We start from the raw sequence: 15,002 nt of genomic DNA, 5'->3' as shown, positions 1-15,002 counted from the left end.
ATTTTTGGTCAAGAACATATTTTGCTTTATTCAATATAGAGATATTTCTCGCCACCTTTTGTTGTATATTTTTAATATGAGATTTCCAACTCATTTTTTCATCTATTATAACCCCAGGAATTTATATTCTTCCACTTTTTCAATATTCACTCCATTAATTTGTATTTGGTCGTACGTGTCCTTTCTGCTATTACCAAATAGCATTATTTTAGTTTTACTTAAATTCAAGGATAATCTGTTCCTGTCAAACCATGACTTTAATATGACCTTTTCATCCTTGACCTTTTTAATGAGTTCTTGTGTGCTTTCACCAGAACAGAAAGCGGTGGTATCATCCGCGAATAAGACCAATTTTAAGTCGTTTGTTACTTTACAAATGTCGTTGATGTACAAATTAAACAGTTTTGGTCCCAGTATGGACCCCTGGGGTACTCCACACGTGGTGTATAAACTCCCAGATGTGTATTCTCCTAGCTTTACAAATTGTTTCCTCTTTGCTAGGTAGCTTTTAACCCAATTCAAGACTAGTCCTCTAATTCCGTACCTTTCTAATTATGAAATTAAGATAGTGTGATTAATTGTATCGAAGGCTTTTGTCAGATCCATGAATACTGCTGCTGCACATCTTCTGTTGTCTATGGCAGTAGTGATTTCCTCCGTGATTTCCATCAGTGCCATAGAAGTTGAAATGTTGGCTCTGTAACCATATTGACTGCTAGCAAATAATTCATTCTTATTAATAAATTTGTCCAACCTATTATTAAATAGCTTCTCCACAATTTTAGAGAATTGTGGTAACAAGGAAACTGGCCGATAATTTGTAAATTGGTGTTTGTCTCCTTTTTTGAAAATTGGAACCACCTTGGCTGTTTTCATTTTGCTTGGAAATATTCCAGTCTGAAATGATAAGTTACTAATCTATGCTAACGGGTCTGCGATCTCATTGATGACCCTTTTAATTGTTTCCATTTCGATTCCATGACAATCAGTTGATGTTTTTGCCTTAAAATGTTTAACAATGTCAGTGATCTCCTTTTTGGTTACAACAGTGAGAAACATAGAATTAAGATTCCTATCAATGATATCATTCCCTTCATCAATTGTGTCTTGTTTTGGAATTTCTTCTTCCAGTTTTTGTCCAATATTTACAAAATAATCATGAAACATTTCAGCTACCTCCTTCATGTCCTTCCTGTTGGTGTTTCCAACCATGAAATAGTGAAGGTAGTCTGCTTTCTTAAAGTTGTTCTTTATAAGACTATTTAAGATGCCCCAAGTTGCTCTCATCTTATTTTTGTTCTTATTTAGTACATGACTATAATATTCCCTCTTACACACTCTCAAGATAGTTGTCAACTTATTCTTGTAAGTCTTATACTTTTGTTCTGCTTCTTTAGTCTGTTGGATGATGAATGTCCTGTATGATGTCTTCTTCTTCTTACAGGCGTTTTTTAGTCCTTTTGTCATCCATGGCTGCTGGTTTTTCTTTTGCTTCTTGGGCTTTTCTTGCCAGGGACAGTTCTTATCGTAGAGCTCCATATAAGTACCAAGGAAGCTGTCATATGCTTCATCCACATCTATTGCACTGTAGACCCTCTCCCAACTTTGTTCTTCTAGTCCTATCTTGAAGGCCCGGATGCTGTCCTCAGTACGCAATCTTTGAAAAGTCTTTTTTGCCTCCACCTGTCTTTTCTTATAATGTTCATTGTAGATTGTGAACACTGGAAGATGATCACTGATATCACTAATTAGCAGGCCACTGATGGTGTTGTTATCCAAGTCATTGGTGAATATATTATGGATGAGGGTGGCACAGTGCTCTGGTATTCTACTTGGTCTGATGATTTTAGGATATAAACTCAAACTATACATTGTATCTGTGAAGTCATCTATTTCCTTGTACTTGTGTGGGTTCAAAAGGTCAATATTGAAGTCTCCACATATGAAAATAGTTTTTTGACCTATGTCTGTAAACGTTGTCTTAATCCAATCCTCAAACATTCCAATCTTTGACTTTGGAGTTCTGTACACACAACTTATTAACACATGTTTGCTTTTTTCTTTACAGATTTCCATTGTTATACATTCTAAAATGTTATCAATGAGAAATGACATATTCTTTACCATTTTGTAGGTCAGATGTTTGTCCACGTAAACGGCCACACCTCCTCCATTTGCATTGTTCCTGTTTGCACACATCATTTCATATCCATTCCTTTGTTAGCATTGATCCAAGTTTCTGAGATTGCTATTACTTTGAAAGGTTCTTTGAAGTGATTCAAATATTGTTTAATATTAGTAAAGTTTGCGTTCAAGCTTCTGCTGTTTATGTGTATGATGGATAACTTGTCGTCGTTGATGAAGCTGTTGTTGTATTGCTCCTCCGTATAATAACGGCAGTCGTTTGTAATGTGAGAGAAAACATTTGAGTCTGGATCAATATCTTTTTCATATCAATTGTTTGTGATCTGTAAAGTAAAAAGTGTCCAGTTGTAGATCTTCTTGTAGCATATTGAAGCTGTTTTCCTCCATGTTGGGAGACCTCAGTATCCTTCTAGGTCCTTGATGTCTTTGACAGCAAGAACTCTGGCCTCTGGTCCTCCATTTGCTTTGATGAAGATTTTGCAGTTTGCACTCCATGTTCCTTGGATCCTTCCTTGCTTCCTCAGATCACGTGCTTTCTTAGCAATCGCAGCGTTGCGCTTGGTCAGGTGGTCATTCATGTAGACATTTGTTCCTTTCAGCTTCTTTCCCTGTTTCAGCAGAGCAACCTTGTGTTTCCTATTAGTGAATTTGACGATGATGACGGGTGTAGTAAGTTCCTCCCATACAGTGGGATGCAAGTATCAATAGATTGGATGTCTACATCCACGTTCTTTGATTGCAAGAAAGCAACAACTTGTTGCTCTGTTGAGGCGACATCCCTTTCATCTTGTTCTTCAGTATTCGCCACTGCTGTGGCGTAGGACCTTGGTTTGATTCAAAGTCCCGTCACGACCACGTCACTCATTGGTGTGTTCTGATCCATGTCATCTATGGTGTTTTTCAGCTGCTCAATGATTTTATCCTTTTCTTCACATTCCTTTCTGAGAGTGGCTCCCAGTGCAGCATAACTTTCCTGTAATTTTTTATTCTCCACTCTCAGACCTTGCATTTCCTTCCTTAATATCCCCATTTCATTTTGCAATGCTTCTCTCTGAACTTGAACTTGCTCTTTCAGACCTTGCATTTCTCTTTGTATGGCGTTGGAAGACTCTAGCAGACTTTGAATTACTCTTTGCATGGAGTTGGAATTCTCCACAAGTTGCTGCATCTGTTTTCCATAATCCTCCGTGGTTTTCGCCGTGGTATCCTCACTCTTTTCCATTAAGCTTCTTTCTTGCTTTTTTGCGCGGTGTTTAACCTTCTGTAAGGCTCTCGCTGTTGCTTTATCTATATTTCCACTCAGTTGTGTCATCTGATTAACTGTCATCCTTGTTGGGTCTCGGCGGCGGGTGTGGTAATAGGTGAGCACCTCCGGTTGTCTCAGGAATCTGTTCTAGATCGACATCTTCCGTATATATGACTGAATCTGGAGTACTTCGACCACAACTGCTAGAGCCACCGCTTGTTGCGCTTCCTCTCCCTCGAGCCTTTGACCTTGTTACTGTTGCTTGGTAACGCCGTCAGTTAGCCGTTGGCTTGTGGTGCTATGCCTTCGGTGATTAATATTCTCTATAACAGCGAGTTTGTCTCTCACCAGTATCTCACCAAAGTCCCACCAGTCCTCGTGGGCCGGAAAAAGCTGCACAGGAAAACTCCAAATGTTATCCTGTTATTAAAATCAGGCTTCGTGTGCAGCTGTCAAACCGCGGCTAGCATGATAGCTTTCTTGTAACGGCTGCCGGCTCCACCTGATTTTCTCTTTTGGTGAGTTTAGTCCACTCGCAGGTCCGAATTGAGGCGGAAGTCTCAGCACTCACTTGCAAAGTTGTAATCACAAGTTGTGATCACGAACTGTATTCACCAAGGTCGCAAAAGTTTAAAACTCCGGTAATAGTGGACGGAGCTTTTCCGTGAGCGTCCTTTCCATACAACAGGAAGTGACGTGCACATATTTTATATAATGGACCGAAACATAATGTCCCAGACATGTTCTATTGGGTTTAAGTCAGGGGATCGTGAAGGCCATTCAGTTGTTTCAATTCCTTCATCTTCCAGCTACTGCCTGCATACTCTTGCCATGTGAGGTCGGGCATTGTCGTGCATTAGGAGGAAACCAGGACCTCCTACACCAGCGTAGGGTCTGACAATGGGTTCAAGGATTTCATCTCGATACCTTATGGCAGTCAGAGCACCATTTCCTAGGCAATAGAGGTCTGTGTGTCCTTCCAGGGATATGCCTCCCCAGACCATCACTGACCCACCACGACGTTGCAGGCAGAATAACGTTCTCCTTGTCTTCTCCAGACTCTTTCACGTCTATCACAGGTGCTCAGGGTGAACCTGCTCTCGTCTGTGAAAAGTACAGGGCGCCAGTGGCGGACTTGCCAATTCTGGTGTTCTTGAGCAAATGCCAGTGGAGCTCCACGGTGCTGGGCAGTGAGCACAGGGCCCACTACAGGACGTCAGGCCCTCAGGCCACCTTCATGAAGTCTGTTCCTGATTGTTGGGGTAGAGACATTCATACCAGTGGCCCTCTGGAGGTCATTCTGTAAGGCACGAGCAGGTATCGGTCCTGCTGAGGGGTTGAGGACCTTCTACGGCCCTGTCCAGCTTTCCAAGAATAACCACCAGTCTCCTGAAAGCTCCTCCATGTTCTGAGATTGTGCTGGGAGACACATTAAACCCTCTTGCTGCAGCACGTGTGGATGTGCCATCCTGGAGAAGTTGGACAACCTGTGCAACTTCTGTAGGGTTAAGGAATCGCCTCATACTGCCAGTAGAGATAATTACGCAAGCCAAAATCAGCACAACTGGAAAACCAGCCAAAAAAGATCAAGAGGGAGAAACTTCAAATGACCTCCACATGTAAAACCAGTCCTGTTTTGAGGGTTTTCTAATTGTTGCCACTGAGGTGCACCTGTTGTTAATTCCATGAACACCAATACTGCTGAAATTGATCAATGAGGCCCTCAGCTGCTTAACCAATCAGAAAATTATCAGACAGGTTTAATCCAATTCATGCCAGGCCAAATAAAAAAGTGTTCCTTTAATTTGTGAGCAGTATATACTGCTCACAAAAATGAGAGGAACACTTAGAAACACATCAGATGTAAACTGGGGGAAAAATGATGTTGAATATGTTTCCTGATAATAAGCGGGTGATGTATTAGTAACAAAATGATGCCACATCATTTGACAGAAATGAAAATGATCACCCTATAGAGGGGGGAAATCAAAGACACCCCAAAAATGAAAGTGAAAAAATGATGCAGCACACTGGTCCATTTTGCTAAAATGTCATTGTAGCAACTCAAAATGATTCTCAGTAGTTTGTGTGGCCCCCATGCGCTTGTACGCATGCCTGACAACGTGGGGGCATGCTCCTAATGAGACTACGGATGGTGTCCTGGGCATGGGCACCGCTGAGGACTACAAAAAGGCCAGATATGACCTGAGAAGGTCCATACCAGAGGCCAAAAGACAGTACAGACAAGCTGGAGGGCTACTATTCCACCTCAGACCCTCGGCGCATGTGGGCGGGGCTCCAGCACATCACAGACTATCGACAGCGGAGTAGCGTAGCCACGTCAAGCCATACCACACTTCCTGATGAGCTGAACGAGTTCTATGCCCGCTTTGACACCCAAACTCCTGATGAGCAGAGAGGGTGGCTGAACCTGGGGAGCACACAGGACTCACCTCTCATGGTGACATCAGCTGATGTGCGCTGGGTTCTGAACAAAACAAACCCACGAAAAGCAGCAGGCCCAGACAACATCTCAGGCTGTGTACTTCGGGTTTGCTCATCAGAGCTAGCTGATGTGCTTGCTGACATATTTAACCTGTCGCTTGCACAAGCATCTGTACCGACCTGCTTTAAGTCCACCACCATAGTGCCCGTACCCAAGAAGAGCAACGTGACCTGCTTGAATGACTATCGCCCTATAGCACTCACTCCTATTGTTATGAAGTGCTTTGAAAGAATAGTCATGACCCACATCAAAAAGAGCATCCCGGCAACTGTGGACCCTCTACAGTTTGCATACCGCCAGAACCGGTCCACGGATGATGCAGTCAACACTGCCATCCACACAGCCCTTTCTCACCTACAGGGCCAGGACACATACAGAATGTCACAAAAGTGAGTACACCCCTCACATTTCTGCAAATATTTTATTATATCTTTTCATGGGACACCACTGAAGAAATGAAACTTTGCTACAATGTAAAGTAGTCAGTGTACAGCTTGTATAACAGTGTAAATTTACTGTCCCCTCAAAATAACTCAATACACAGACCTTAATGTCTAAACTGCAGGCAACAAAAGTGAATACACCCCTAAGTGAAAATGTCCAAATTGGGCCCAATTAGCCATTTTCTTTCCCCAGTGTCATGTGACCCATTAGTGTTACAAGGTCTCAGGTGTGAATGGGGAGCAGGTGTGTTAAATTTGGTTTTATCACTCTCACACTCTCTCATACTGGTCACTGGAAGTTTAACATGGCACCTCATGGCAAAGAACTCTCTGAGGATCTGAAAAAAAGAATTGTTGCGCTACACGAAGATGGCTTAGGCTATAAGAAGATTGCCAACACTCTGAAACTGAGCAGCAGCACGGTGGCCAAGACCATACAGCGGTTTAACATCACAGGTTCCACTCAGAATAGGCCTCGCCATGGTCGACCAAAGAAGTTGAGTGCACGTGCCCAGCGTCATATCCAGAGGTTGTCTTTGGAAAATAGACGCCTGAGTGCTGCCAGCATTGCTGCAGAGGTTGAAGGGATGGGTGGTCAACCTGTCAGTGCTCAGACCATACGTCGCACTCTGCATCAAATTGGTCTGCATGGCTGTCATCCCAGAAAGAAGCCTCTTCTAAAGATGATGCATAAGAAAGCCCGCAAACAGTTTGCTGAAGATAAGCAGACTAAAGACATGGATTACTGGAACCATGTCCTGTGGTCTGATGAGACCAAGATAAACTTATTTGGTTCAGATGGTGTCAAGCGTGTGTGGCGGAAACCAGGTGAGGAGTACAAAGACGAGTGTGTTTTACCTACAGTCAAACATGGTGGTGGGAGTGTCATGGTCTGGCGCTGCATGAGTGCTGCCGGCACTGGGGAGCTACAGTTCATTGAGGGAACCATGAATGCCAACATGTACTGTGACATCCTGAAGCAGAGCATAATCCCCTCCCTTCGGAAACTGGGCCGCAGGGCAGTATTCCAACATGACAACGACCCCAAACACACCTCCAAGACAACCACTGCTTTGCTAAAGAAGTTAAGGGTGAATGTGATGGACTGGCCAAGCATGTCTCCGGACCTAAATCCTATTGAGCATCTGTGGGGCATCCTCAAACTGAAGGTGAAGGAGCACAAGGTCTCTAACATCCACCAGCTCCGTGATGTCGTCATGGAGGAGTGGAAGAGGATTCCAGTGGCAACCTGTGAAGCTCTGGTGAACTCCATGCCCAAGAGGGTTAAGGCAGTGCTGGAAAATAATGGTGGCCACACAAAATATTGACACTTTTGGCCCAATTTGGACATTTTCACTTGGGGTGTATTCACTTTTGTTGCCTGCAGTTTAGACATTAAGGTCTGTGTATTGAGTTATTTTGAAGGGAACAGTAAATTTACACTGTTATACAAGCTGTACACTGACTACTTTACATTGTAGCAAAGTTTCATTTCTTCAGTGGTGTCCCATGAAAAGATATAATAAAATATTTGCAGAAATGTGAAGGGTGTACTCACTTTTGTGACATACTGTACGTCAGAATGCTATTTATAGACTATAGCTCTGCTCTTAATACAGTCAGCCCCCACAAACTCACAAATAAGCTCCTCACACTTGGTCTGTCACCCTCCCTCTGTAACTGGGTGTTTAACTTTCTAACAGGCAGGCCCCAGTCAGTCAGAGTCCACAATCGCACATCCAGCTCAAGAATTGTGAGCACTGGGACCCCACAGGGGTTTGTGCTGAGTCCAGTCCTCTACACGCTCTTCACCTACGATTGCGTGGCCTCCCAGAACAACACCAGCATCATTAAATTTGCGGATGACACTACAGTCATCGGACTGATCACTGGTGGTGTTGAAACATCATACAGGAGAGAGGTGGCGGACATTATAGCTTGGTGTCATGATAACAATCTCCTTCTCAATACAGATAAGACTAAAGAGATGATCATTGACCCAAGAACAAGGGAAAAGGAGCCGCATAGACCCCTGTTTATTGATGAGACTGAGGTGGAGAGGGTGAAAACCTTCAAGTTCCTTGGCACACACATCAGCGAGGACCTCACCTGGTCTCACAACACCCAACAAATTATGAAGAAGTCCCAAAGGAGACTGTACTTCCTGAGAAGACTGAGGAAATTTGGCATGTCCACCACAATCCTGAGTTGCTTCTACAGATGCACTATGGAAAGTGTCCTTACCGCCTCCATCACTGTTTGGTACGGTAACTGTACAACACGTGGTAGGAAGGCACTCCAGCGGGTGATCAAGACCTCACAGAACATTGTTGGGGCAGCCCTCCCCTCACTGCAAGACATTTATAAAACTAGAGTCCTACGCAGAACACACAACCTCATCAAGGACAGCACACATCCACAACACTCATTATTCACACTCCTACCGTCAGGCAGACGCTACAGGAGTTTGAAGTCCAGGACCACAAGGCTGGCAAACAGCTTTTACCCACAGGCCATCAGACTTCTCAATGAACGCACACACTCATAGCACTTTATTTATTTGTATTATTTATTTGTATTAATGTCTCTTCTGTTGTTGTTGCTTAATTTATTGGTATATATGTTTATGTTTCTTATGTTCTTATTCTTCCTTGTGTTTTCTTTCTTTTCTTGGGAGATGTCTGTGTAGGCTCTCAGTCGTACAGGAGTTGTCCATCGAGGGAAAGGCTTCTTGAGACGTCATCTGTACTTCTGTGAAGAAGGTGTCGGACGTTTCGCTCCTCATCCGAAGAGCTTCGTCAGCGAACTAATAAGTGCTGGTAGCTTAGGCCTTAAATACAGTAAGAGTGGGCGGAATTGGTGTGCCAACACCCTCCTCCTATTGGTTCCTTACACTAAGCCTGGGCGGAGTAGTGGTATAATCCTCTCCAGCTATTAACACCTCCGATAAAAGGGAAGTGTCACTCCCTGAGTTGGGTATGAACGACTCTGATACTGGCTCGTTAGCATCTATTGTTCTGGCTCGGCCCTGGCTTCACCTCATTTGCAAGACTAAGAGCTGTGGGTTTTGGTTTCAGTAACCTGCTGAATACAGGGTCCAAATTAAACCTCAAACCACCATTCCGATTCAATGATGGGTTCTGTTGTTTGACAAAAATAGCTTCCTTTACTCCTCTTTCTAACCATCTGTTTTCTTTGGCCAAAATCTTTACATCGCTGTCCTGAAAAGAGTGATTGGTTGCTTTAAGGTGTAGATGTACTGCTGATTGAGGACCACTAGAATTGTCCCTGCGATGTTGATAAAGCCTTTTTTGGAGCATTTGCTGAGTTTCCCCAATGTAGTGCTCTTTGCATTCCTCATCTTTACAGTGGATGGAATAGACCACATTGCTCTGTTTTTGGTTTGGAGCCTTGTCTTTAGGATGCACTCATTTTTGTCTCAGGGTATTTACTGGTTTGAAATAGGTAGGAATTTTAGGATGTGAGAGCCTGTTTCTCCATCTCTTCCATGTACAGATTCGCCACTATGAGTGAGACTGGTGAGCCCATAGCACAACCATGAATTTGTCTGTAAAATTTCCCTCTAAACTGAAAATATGTAGTGTTAAGGCAAATTTCCAATAATTGGCAGATGTGGTCAGCACTAAGTTTTGTTCTCCTATGCAGAGTTGAGTCCTCGAGCAGTCTCTTCCTCACCACCGAGACTGCTGCTGAGGTGGGGACAGATGTGAAAAGTGAAGTCACATCATAAGACACCAAAGTTTCCTCTGACTCCAATCTGAGGTCTTTGATGCTCGCCACAAACCCTTTTGTGTTCTCTATATGATGATCAGTGTTGCCTACCAATGGGGATAAGACTGTTTTTACATATTTAGCTAAATTGTACGTGGTAGAGTCAATAGTACACACAATGGGTCTGAGGGGAAACCCTTCCTTGTGAATTTTTGGAAGGCCATAGATACATGGTGTAGCCTCCCCAGGGTATAACCTATGATACATCTGTCTGTCAATTAGGTCTTCCTTCTCTAACTTTTGGAGACAGTGTATGACTTCTTTCTTATACCTACTGGATGGGTCCCTTTTAAGTTGCTCTTATGTGTTGGCATCACTAATTAGACTTTTTATTTTTTCTTCATAGTCCAATGTGTTGAGAACCACTGTGCATCTGCCCTTATCAGCTGCTAAGATGGCGATGCTCTCATCTTTCTGCAGAGCCGCTAATGCTTTCCTCTCACCTACCGTGATATTGGACGGTGGTGGTTTCGCACTACTCGTCGTTCATACCCAACTCAGGGAGGGACACTTCCCTTTTATCGGAGGTGTTAATAGCTGGAGAGGATTATACCACTACTCCGCCCAGGCTTAGTGTAAGGAACCAATAGAAGGAGGGTGTTGGCACACCAATTCCGCCCACGCTTACTGTATTTAAGGCCTAGGCTTCCAGCACTTATTAGTTCGCTGACGAAACTCTTCGGATGAGGAGCGAAACGTCCAACACTTTCTTCACAGAAGTACAGATGACGTCTCAAGAAGCCTTTCCCTCGGTTTTCTTGGGAGAATGAACAGAATAAGAATTTCATTGCATAGTATAACTGCCGTTTTACCATGCACATGACAATAAAACTCTCTTGAATCTTGAATCTTAACATGCTAACATTGGCATAGTAGCATTTTAGCCATTTTCATAGATAGATAGTGCAAAGTGTTTCTATAACAGTCTGTCATACTAGGTGTTATAGCATGCTAACGTTGGCTTGGATGGCACTTGGCGGAGGTCTGTGCTCTCCGAGTGCTTTTCTCGTTTAAAATGCATTTCTGTGAGAGCCATATCACATTTTTTTAACAACTGAAAGCGTGCATTTTTAAGCAAGACCAACAATGTTAGAATATAATAGAATAAACAGATGAATTTCCCTGCTGTGGGATTAATAAAGTACTACTACTACTACTACATATAATAAGTCTGAATTGGATAGATTGAAATGCATAAAAAGGTATTTTGTATTTTGAACATTATTTTAAACACTGTGAATTCTGGTATCTTTGACTTAAACATGTCAGCAAAAAAAGCTACTTCTTTTTTAAATGTGATGATTTTATTCCCACAATAATTTCACGTTATTTCCATATTATTATAACTAACGGAAGTTACATATACAGTATTTATAAGAAAGGAAACTAAAAGTTAACATGTTAAGAAACGTCTGAGAGCCAGATGCAGTCATCAAAAGAACTACATCTGGCTCCCGAGCCATAGGTTCCCTACCCCTGGGCTAAGACCAAGCTTTTGAGAAGATGGTGATGGTGATGAGTGACCACATGACGTCAGCTGGCATTGCTCTCGGAACAATCCCAGATGCTCTTCCACATGAAAGCGGCCACTTGGACTTTTAAAATGTTGTGCTGAACAACACGGAGGAACAAAGGAGCCTCACTGAGCTTGATGCTGGTTTGATCACTTGGCCGCTGGAACCCACAACAAACCAAAAAGTACCAAGTGAAGAGGTCGGCATGGAGTCCTTACCCGAGACGACGTCAGGTTCAGGTCGCCCCAGATGACGAAGCCAGCGGCGCCGAGTGCTGCACTCTCCCCGATGGTGTGGACCAGGTCTTTCTGCACACAGGACACACGTGTGAGTGCGTGTCCCTAGTCTGCATGGCCGCTAGATGGCAGCAGTGATGACAACGTCTGCTGCTGAAGGAGTTTTTTGGGGGGCATTTTATATGAAACACGTCTTTCCCTTTTCTATGCGTTTGAAAGAGAGCAAAACAGCCAGCATGAGGGGCATAATGGGACACGCCTATTTTGACTCTGAAGCTCTAAAAAAAAATAAAAAAATGTTCCATTTACATCAGGGGTCCCCAGCCACCTGGCCACAGACTGGTACTGGTCTGTGGGCGGGAACCAACTGGGCACTTGAAAAACACTTAAAAAACTACATTTGTCAATAACTACATGGAAATTGGGAAATATTGGTCGTTGTTTTATTCCAAAAATAATATAGTGCATGTTTTTATTGAACGCACCGTTTCTCCTATGTAGACTGCTGTCCTGTATTTTTACCCTTTTTCTTTCACCTCACGTTTGCCCCCAAATGCTGATACTATGTGGGAATACATAAAGGTGAGATTTGATGATGTTATTGAGTGCTAATGTGCCGCTTTGCTCTGTTCGCACCCTCAAGGTATTTCATGCTAGCACACAGCCTGTACCAAAACAAACTCCAGGCTCGTACTGGGGCTTGAAGGGGTCTGTATTCATTTTGTGCTTGTACTTTGATGCCGTTCCTGTACACAACACATCATAACTTAGATTGCCCTGTCCGTACAGATTTGTGGGAACACAAGCCCATCTGTGGGTTGGGGACCAATGATTTACACAACTGACCCGTGTATAAACCAAGCTACAGCGATAACACGAAGAACAATTTTTTCTGGCGTAGTAACACCACGCCTCGCTCGTATTAACATCGCAACGCCTCAGGCTGCTACTGAGGGGTAACACTACCAACTGGAACTGCTGCTGTGTTGTTAGTGAGTTTGGAAAAGTCAATGCTAGGTTATAAATCACGCCTTGCATGTGGAGAGTAGCAGGTTGTGGCAGGAAGCCGAAAAGTTGGTCAACTTTGAGATTCCGCACGCTACCAGCTAAACATCGGGTCTCAACTTAGACCCGACGACGTCGCTACGAAGACTCAGCAAGACGCTCGTTTGCTCTCAGCAGTTTTTGCCTCACCGCTATGCTAAATTTACCCGCTCAACAGGTAGCGCAAGTCTTGCGCCGAAACATGCAGCCCGACTATGATCAGTCGGCATCCCAACGAGAGTGGACGTTGCAAGTGACTATTTTCATTCTAGTCCTGTCCATGAAACATGGGGGAGTGTCTTGCCTTTAGCTCAGGTTCGAGCAAACTGCGGCCCGCAGATGTACAAAAAAAGCGATCCAAACAGATCGTTCTGTTTGATGACCACCTGCATTCAGTATAGACGGCTCCTCGGCCAATGTGGCCCGCGAGTCAAAAAGTTTGCCCGCCCTTGCTGGAGCTCATCCTCCGTATATTCTGGCTGAAAAAGATACGGGTCCGGATCCTCATTTGTCCAAAAGTCTCTCGCGAAGTCCGCCATGATTAGTAATAGCAAGCAGACACGCTCTTTCTATGCTGCTGTTGTTATCGGAAGTAGCGCTCGTTGTGAAATCAGTGCGCCCAGGAGAGAGGTGGAAAATGATCAAAATAGTATAAAATCTTGTCAGTATTACATATTATCATGGATGTTACTGCATGGTCAAAGGATGGATATAAAACCATTAAACCTTGTTGGAGGTTTTTTCGAGGGCTTTGTAGTTGGAATTGGTGTGTCCCATTCCCTCCACTGTTAGCTCCCTCATGCAAACTGTTTTTCTCTCTTTGGAACGCACAGAAAAGGGAAAGAAATATGTGTTCATGTTTCACATAATGATTGTAGAAGTAACACTTTACAATAAGGCACACAAAATCCTAGGAGGTAATGAAGAACGAACCTAGCTAACCCTAACCACTACTACACTAACCACTACCACTACTCATTAGTTTTTCATTGGTTCCTCGTTAACTACTTTAAATTTATGTGCCTTACTCATTTGTTCCTGATTAGTTCTTCATAGTTCCTCAGTCACTACTGTACTCATTAGTTCCTCATTTGTTCTTCATTAGTTCCTCAGTCACTGCTGTACTCATTAGTTTCTCATTAGTTCTTCATTAGTTCCTCAGTCACTATTGTACTTATTAGTTTCTCATTTGTTCTTCATTAGTTCTTCAGTCACAACTGTACTCATTAGTCCCTCATTAGTTCTTCATTAGTTCCTGAATCACTACTGTACTCATAAGTTCCTCATTTGTTCTTCGTTAGTTCCTCAGTCACTACTGTACTCATTAGTTCCTCATTAGTTCCCCAGTCACCACTGTACTCAGTTCCTCATTACTTCTTCATTATTTCCTCAGTCACTACTGTACTCATTAGTTTCTCAGTCACTACTGTACTCATTAGTTCCTCATTAGTTCTTCATTAGTTCCTCAGTCACTAAGGTACTCATTAGTTCCTCATTAGTTCCTCAGTCACTACTGTACTCATTAGTTCCTCATTAGTTCCTCAGTCACTACTGTACTCATTAGTTCCTCATTAGTAATTCATTAGTTCCTCAGTCACTACTGTACTCATTAGTTCCTCATTAGTTCTCCATTAGTTCCTCAGTCACTACTGTACTCATTAGTTCCTCATTAGTTCCTCAGTCACTACTGTACTCATTAGTTCCTCGTTAGTTCCTCAGTCACTACTGTACTCATTAATTCCTCATTTGTTCTTCATTAGTTCCTCAGTCACTACTGTACTCATTAGTTCCTCATTAGTTCCTCAGTCACTACTGTACTCATTAGTTCCTCATTAGTAATTCATTAGTTCCTCAGTCACTACTGTACTCATTAGTTCCTCATTAGTTCTTCATTAGTTCCTCAGTCACTACTGTACTCATTAGTTCCTCATTAGTTCCTCAGTCACTACTGTACTCATTAGTTCCTCGTTAGTTCCTCAGTCACTACTGTACTCATTAATTCCTCATTTGTTCTTCATTAGTTCCTCAGTCACTACTGTACTCATTAGTTCTTCATTAGTTCCTCAGTCATTACTG

General features: G+C 43.0%; 1 protein-coding gene across 3 annotated transcripts in view; it reads right to left on the bottom strand.

Moving 5' to 3' along the window:
• The window catches only part of LOC129181298 (hyaluronidase-4), a 56,492-nt gene that overhangs the window by 7,501 nt on the left and 33,989 nt on the right, over nt 1-15,002 (bottom strand). For all 3 annotated transcript variants that reach the window (XM_054776331.1, XM_054776328.1, XM_054776330.1), the window contains exon 3: nt 11,865-11,954. In XM_054776331.1, coding sequence (XP_054632306.1) covers nt 11,865-11,954 — 90 coding nt within the window. The remainder of the gene's footprint in view (nt 1-11,864; nt 11,955-15,002) is intronic.

The sequence above is a fragment of the Dunckerocampus dactyliophorus genome, chromosome 5 (genome assembly GCF_027744805.1).
Source record: "Dunckerocampus dactyliophorus isolate RoL2022-P2 chromosome 5, RoL_Ddac_1.1, whole genome shotgun sequence".
Classification (NCBI taxonomy): domain Eukaryota; kingdom Metazoa; phylum Chordata; class Actinopteri; order Syngnathiformes; family Syngnathidae; genus Dunckerocampus; species Dunckerocampus dactyliophorus.
The sequence above is the reverse complement of the archived record's forward strand: the minus strand, read 5'-3'. Positions and strand labels throughout refer to the sequence as shown.